The following is a 7,712-nucleotide window of genomic DNA, read 5'->3' on the forward strand; positions in this document are numbered from 1 at the left end:
CCCGCCAACCCGCTTCTTAGCCGGGTTAGGGTTTGGCTTAAATGGGTTTGTGTCCTAAACGGGTCGACCCGCCTAACCCGTTTATTAAACGGGTTGTGTTCGTGTTAGGGGTATGCCAACTCACCAACCCGATTGAGCCGTTTAATAAATGGGTTAGGAGGGCGGGTCAACCTGTTTATACGAACCTATCAACCTGCAACCCGTTTATATGTTGGTAGGCAGGCGGGTCAACCCGTTTAGATGCTGTCTTTATGTTTATGACTTTATCTTGAAGTTTTATGTTAATGTTGGTAGTACAATTCCATATTGAGATTTGCAAAAAAAAAGTATAATATGTATTTTTTTTTTGTGTGTGTTCTAATTGTGTTATTCGGGTTAGACAGGTTATTCGGGTTACTTGGGTCGGTTATCGTGTCTATGTTATCAGGTCGATCCGTTTAATAAACAGGTCACCGTGTCGTGTCGACCCAACCCGTTTATTAAACGGGTTAACCGTGTCGTGTCGGACCATTTAATAAATGGGTCGTGTTCGTATTGAGGTATTCTGACCTGCCAACCCGTTAACCCGACCCGACCTGATTGCCACCCCTAGGTGGACCTACGTTCCATGATCAGATCATGTCAATTTGTAGCAAAGCTTCTCTCTTCGAAACTGTGTACGATGAATCATGTGATATGACTCACCAATCCAATGGTGGGTGGACCTTGATCCTAATCAAAGCCCATCCCATCCAACCATGTCCACGAAAATGTAACACAACAATAACCACGGAACGATAACCACGCAAAACAAGCCACCGCATCTCAGTGATACAGGACAAAATAAAGGAAACAGAGAAAGGACAATGATACTAGTTGAGTCTACACTACGGTGATCTGGCGTCCCTTGTTTTATTGTATACAGTACGAGCAAGCACATGGAAATTATTGCACTTCTAGATCTATTTTCCATCTTCAATGTAAATTATGTAGCTTTCTCTCTCTCTCTACTTGCACTTCTAATCCCTTGTTTTATTGTATACAGTACGAGCAAGCACATGGAAATTATTGCACTTCTAGATCTATTTTTCCATCTTCAATGTAAATTATGTAGCTTTCTCTCTCTCTACTTGTACTCTGAACTGTGCACAGTCACCATCTACCTGGTGGCTGTCTTACTCTTATGTTCCTCTCTCATCCAATATTTGGTTGGATGTATTTTGGTAATGTTAGAATGATAAATGTTCTCTCTCTCTCATTATATATATATATATATATGAGTGTGCCTTCATGTGTGTCATAAATTGTCCAATCAAATGATCCAATGATCAAAAACAGCTCTACAAGTGTGATCTACATAATTTGTTTAATAAAAAAAGATTTTGGATCACATCATTGCAAAGTGTATCTAAGATTTTCAGGAGTGTCGAAAACCAATGGCATACAATGTATCAAACTATCAAACTATCTTGAATGTTTTCTCTCTAAAAAAAAAACAATGTATCAAACTATCTTGAATGTTTTCTCTCAAAAACAAAAATGTATCAAACTATCAATATTTCATAGACTTCAGAATAATGAAGATAGGGATGACGGTGGGGACGAGTGGGACGGAACTGCTTTCCACATTCTACCTGTCATTCTTTGAAATGTACACACAACCAACAGTCAATATCCCAACCATTTCTTGCTTCCCCTCCCCCCAATTAAACCCAGAAAAATGACAATACCATTCCTAGAGTCAAAACCATCGTTTCCTAGCCACCACCACCACACCTCTCCTTATGGCCCCCAAAACTGATGATGAGGTTACAACCTGATAAAGCTAAAAACTTGACCAAGCTTGTGATTGCCTACAAAAGTGGCACTGATATTTTGACGCCCGACTATAAAGCCCTCCCATTTAATCTTCCTTCACACAAGTGTCAATTCCCAATTCCTCTCTCTATCCAACTTAGGAGGCAAAAACAGACCACTCCAAACTCTGCACGTGGCGCCCCCCATCTCCCATCCTCTTCTTAAAGCACGAGATCTAAGACCAACTTCTCTCACCCTCTTCACCCATCTCCCAACTCTCTCTCTCTCTCTCTCTGGCTCTCCAATCCGATGGAGAGGAATCTATCAGCTTCAGACCTCCATCAAGATGACCCACATCCCTACACGCCCCTATTAGCAGATCAGCGGCCAATAGTCCCCTCCCCTCCTCAGAAACCAGGCAAGGTCCTCGCCTCCACCCTCCTGGCCGTCGTCGCCCTCTGCGCTCTGCTTGTTCTCTTCGGGATCCAGTCTGCGAAGCCGTTGCCACATTCGCCGGCCGTCGAAAAGGAGGCCGACCACCGTGCCTTCCTGCCGATCTCGAGGGGAAAAGCCGCCGGAGTCTCGGAGAAAGCCTCGCAAGTATGGCCGCATCCCTCCTTCTCCTGGACTAACGCTATGCTCACCTGGCAGCGCAGTCACTACCATTTTCAGCCTCAGAAGAATTGGATGAACGGTGGTTTTCTTTTTTTCTTTTTTTGGTTTCTGTCAAGTTGGATTTTCTTTCCTTTTGATTTCCATTTTTTTCTGATTGATTTTTTTCTTTCTTTGTTGGTGTGGACTGTGCCCATCCTTCTCCGTTTCACGATTTCAGATCCGGATGGTAAGCAATTGATTCGATATTTACCTTCTTCTTCTGATCCCATCCATCCTTCTCATGTGCAACAAGAACGACTGTTTTGACTAATGATTGTTGAAGATGTGCCAGGAATGTCCACATTTATAATAAAGTTTTTGGTTACTGTTGTCTGTCTTTTTCTGTTTTGTTCAACATCAAGAGAGACACGAGGTTTATGTGATCGAACCGATCTTGCAAATGCATTTCGTTAGGTTCATTTGTTAGCACACACACTTTGGATTGAGTGGTTTTCAACTTTTCATGCAAGTTATGAAAATTTGGCGCATTGTAAGCTGTTGATTTTTTGAGCGCTGAAAAACTGCTTATGCAGCAGGATTGAACGATTCAAAGCATATTGTTCACTACACCAACCATCTAAATCATATCCATGTTTTGATCTGCCAAAAAAAAAATGGGAAAAAAGTTAGTTTCTGCTAGAGAGTACGGTACAGTTAAATTTAGCCAATATTTGCCCTAACATAACTTGGATAGAATGTGATGGGTTAGTGGGGAACTTGGCGAGAGGATGTGGGATTTGTGGTGTAATGAGATTCACCATCTTTTTTTCATTCATTTGTGGCCCTTTGTTTCTGACTTGGTGCTAGATGATTTCAGGGCCATTGTTTTACAAGGGATGGTACCACCTATTCTACCAGTACAACCCGGACTCGTCCGTTTGGGGGAACATAACGTGGGGTCATGCTGTATCCAGGGACTTGATCCATTGGTTGTACTTGGACCTAGCCATGGTTCCTGACCATTGGTATGATATAAATGGGGTGTGGACCGGGTCTGCTACCCTCTTACCCGATGGGGGCATCGTGATGGTCTACACGGGCTCGACCAATGAATCGGTCCAAGTCCAGAACGTTGCCGTGCCAGCAAACCTATCGGACCCACTGCTCCGTGACTGGGTCAAGTATAAAGAGAACCCGGTGCTGCTGCCGCCTAAGGGGATCGGGTATAAGGACTTTCGCGACCCGACTACGGCTTGGAGGGGTCCGGATGGCACTTGGCGCTTGATCATCGGGTCAAAGTTCCACACAACCGGGATTGCGCTGGTATACCAGACCGAGGACTTTGTCAACTACGAGCTGCTGGATGGGGTGATGCATGCTGTGCCGGATACGGGCATGTGGGAGTGTGTTGACTTCTACCCAGTCTCGACAACTAGCACGGCTGGGCTCGACACAACGACCAATGAGACCAATGTCAAGTACGTGCTCAAAGCTAGCCTGGACGACCTCAAGAAGGACTTCTATGCGATAGGGACCTATGACCCGGTGAATGGCAACTGGACCCCGGATGACCCGGAACTTGATGTTGGGATAGGGATCCGGTATGATTACGGCAAGTATTACGCATCGAAGACGTTCTACGACCAGAACAAGGGCAGGAGGGTGCTGTGGGGTTGGGTCGGGGAGACCGACAGTGAGAAAACCGATCTTGAAAAGGGCTGGGCTTCATTACAGGTACCCTCCCACCCTTATCACTTCTATTCTTTTGTGTGCTGGTTGTTCGGGTCGGACTTCTAGCGACTCCAATATCCAACCTGACCAAGCGGGTTCAGGTCAATAACGTATCCAATCTACACTAAGATATGATTGACAGCCCAATTGAAATTGTCCACATCTTTGTGGGGACCACCATATTTCTCACAAATATCTGACTGACATCATCTTAACACCTATTAAAGTTCAAGTGCAGATTGGTGAAAAAAATATAATTTTGTTACACCTTTTTAGAGGAACTCAAGAAGAAGACTATTTGGCACGTGCCGTTTTAGGATTTTGTCAGAGAGAGAGAGAGAGCAATTTAGAAAATTGTGTTTTAAGAAAATTAACAAATGAAGGTTATGAAATTTCTTATATAAACAAATTAGTGCTATGATTGTGGTATTGAGCCACCATAACTTATGGCAGTACATGCTTGATTTAACCAGATTTAATCTTAAAAAGCCAAAACCAACATTTGGGTCATGTTTAACATGTTCTACTTACTATTTTCATGTGTTAAAATTGATCCCAACATTTTGTCTTAGATAATTTTTAAACCATCTTTATCTTTATGAATTGTGAGGTCTATTTTTTACCATCTTAGAAATTGAATCTTATGATAGATTATACATGGTAAAACCTCTTAAATACTGTAAATAAAGAATGTTAAATTGTTCACTTAGATCCAATATTTGGTGCGCAAACAGAGACGGACCTACATTATGGCTTGGGGGGTGGGGTGACCCCCCAAGAATTTAAAACTTATATTGGAGCCTTTATCTGGCTGCTTCCAACATAGGTAAAAAAAAAATCTGGGTCTCCCCTAAAAAAAAAATTCTGCACCCCCTAAGAAAAAATTTGTGGTTCCCCCCGCCCCCCTCCAAATAAAAGTTTCTGGGTACGTCCCTGCACGTAAACAAGAGTATGTGCCACTGTATGTAGGGGTGGCAATTTCTGACACGACCCGCCAACCCGCCTCTTAGGCGGGTTCGGGTTGGGCTTAAGCCAACCCGTTTAATAAACGGGTCGACCCGTGTAACCCATTTATTAAACAGGTCGGGTTCGGGTTGGGGGTATGCCAACCCGCCAACCCGGCTGACCCGTTTAATAAACGGGTTAGGCGAGTGGGTCAACCCGCCAACCCGTCTGCCCGACCCGTCAACCAGTCAACCCGACCCGCCAACCTGACCCGTGAACCTGAAAACCCGTTTACCCGACCCAACCCATTTATTAAATGGGTTGGCGGGTCGTGTCGGGTTACCCGTTTATTAAACGGGTTGGGTTTGTGTTTGCCATAGCTGACCCGTTTAATAAACGGGTCGGGTTCGGGTTGAGGTATGCTGACACGCCAACCCGCCAACCCGACCCGATTGCCACCCCTAACTGTATGGAACCATGGTTCAGAACCAACATAGTTTTCTCTAAACAAATAAATAGTACCGGTAAATTAAACACTGCCAATCTTTAGTTTCTCTAAATTTCTCGTCTCTTTTTTTCCCCACTTGTCAATACGATATTATTACCTTAGTGTTTAATTGGCATAACCACCTCCATCTGATGGGCTTGCGCAACGATGAAAGAAATTGGAAAGTGGTAGAATAATCAATCAAAACCCAATTAAGATAGCGGTTAATCGCCAAAAACAGTATAATATTCAACCTGTCCAAAACCATTAATTTTGATGGCCTCATATTTGCTTTGGGATGATGAAACTTATCCCTACTTTTCTTAATTAATTCAGACAATACCTCGAGTTGTATACTTCGACCAGAAGACAAACAGCAATTTAATCCAGTGGCCGGTGGAAGAAGTGGAAAGCCTTAGAGGAACCAAATTCGCTTTTGAGAATATTACAGTTGAGGCAGGTTCAGTTGTGCCATTGAACATCACCCCTGCGACTCAGGTACTCTGTTTCCTTGTTTCACTCTTTTTTACTTGTTCTCTTGTATGTGCTAGGGACTGTATGTGATTGATCCTTTTTGTGCTTAACAGTTGGACATCAACATTGAGATGGAATTTCCTGCTTCAGAAAACGTTACAGAGGCTGATGTAACTTACAACTGCACCACAAGCGGCGGCGCTGCCGATCGTGGCGTTCTGGGCCCGTTCGGGCTGCTAGTCATTGCAGAGAAGAACCTCACAGAGCAAACTGCTGTTTTCTTCTACGTCGCAAAAACTTCCACCGGAGACTTCAAGACCTACTTCTGCCATGACGACTCTAGGTGAGTCCAGTGCTCCGCACTGTCTTATGAATAATGATAGAACTGAACTAGGTCCACTGCGAGACAGAATTAGACCACAATTCAGTACTCAGATTGAATGCATTAACAGGCATATGAATTCATTTGGGTATTGCTTCAACCAACGGTTTTCAAAACTTAAGGATAGAATGCTCAAAAATAATTTCTAACAATGTTAGGGAATGAAAATATCAAATACTCCAGCATTCTGCTCTCTACCTTTCTCCATGATATTTTTTTTCCTTCTAGCATGTTTAATTGGTGAATGTTTTCTTCTATAGATTAAGCTAACACTGAGATTTTTCTCTCAAAATTTTTTGATGGGGGCAGGTCATCATTGGCAACAGATCTCACAGGATATACATACGGAAATGCTGTGCCTGTTCTCTCTGGAGAGAAATTATCAATTCGGATACTGGTGAGTGGAGTGATAGCTTTCGTGGGAAATTTTAGTTCATTACAATGTTGTAGACTTGAACTAGTCCTACTAAAAAACAACATATTGTTTGTGTCAAGGTTGAAGTTCTAATTGACTTGAGTTCTCTTCTATTGCAGGTTGATCACTCTATAGTTGAAAGCTTTGCCCAAGGTGGTAGAATGTGCATAACATCTCGTGTGTACCCAACAGAGGCCATATATGGAGCAGCTCGCATCTTCCTCTTCAACAATGCATCTGTTCCAATCACTACCACTAGTCTCAACATCTGGGAGATGAACTCAGCAGATATTCATCCATTCTTTCCTTAGTATTACAATCCCCCACCCCTTTTCTTTTGCCTGATTTTCCATTTGAGGTTTCTCTCGTTATGAAACCATGATGAGGGCGTATGGTTATCAATGCAAATGTATATGCCTCTGGTCCATCATTGGTCCAGGTAGTTTGGGATGAGGAAGCTCTCTCTTGAGGGGGGGGGGGGGGGGGGGGATTAAAACATTGTTTGCAATATTCTTAAGTTTTTTCTTTGTATCATCATTATCTTAATCATATTTACGTCTTTTCCTCTTATTTCAGAACTTTCATTCATGGCTTTTTTAGCCCTTCTTTATGTGGCCTTTATCAAGTGCTCTTTTCTCGTTCCTTTTTTGCAAGTATGATGGGTAGGGATGGCAGTGGACCGGGGGAAAGCGGGCCCCGCCCCGCCTTGCCCCATTTGGACCGGGGATGAAGGGTATGAAACGGGGATGGAGGCGGGGACGAAGGTTAAAATCCATCCCCGTCCGGGGGTGGAGGCGGGGATGGACGTGCACTTTTCCCCGCCCCGCCCCATCCCCGCCCCAACCCCGCCCCGACCACTTTTCCCCGCAATATCCCCGCCCCGCCCCGCCTCATCCCCGTTTGAACCG

General features: G+C 43.8%; 1 protein-coding gene across 1 annotated transcript; it reads left to right on the forward strand.

The window, feature by feature from the left end:
* Positions 1-3,243: 3,243 nt before the first annotated feature.
* LOC149821716 (beta-fructofuranosidase, soluble isoenzyme I-like) lies at positions 3,244-7,374 on the forward strand. The gene is made up of 5 exons (XM_089981634.1): positions 3,244-4,104; positions 5,870-6,031; positions 6,121-6,350; positions 6,699-6,786; positions 6,924-7,374. The coding sequence occupies exons 1-5, from the start codon at positions 3,379-3,381 to the stop codon at positions 7,113-7,115; spliced, it is 1,398 nt and encodes a 465-aa protein (XP_089837760.1). The 5' UTR covers positions 3,244-3,378; the 3' UTR covers positions 7,116-7,374.
* The last annotated feature ends 338 nt before the right edge of the window (positions 7,375-7,712 follow it).

This window comes from Nuphar pumila, chromosome 11 (genome assembly GCF_984573655.1).
Source record: "Nuphar pumila chromosome 11, dmNupPumi1.hap1.1, whole genome shotgun sequence".
NCBI lineage: Eukaryota > Viridiplantae > Streptophyta > Magnoliopsida > Nymphaeales > Nymphaeaceae > Nuphar > Nuphar pumila.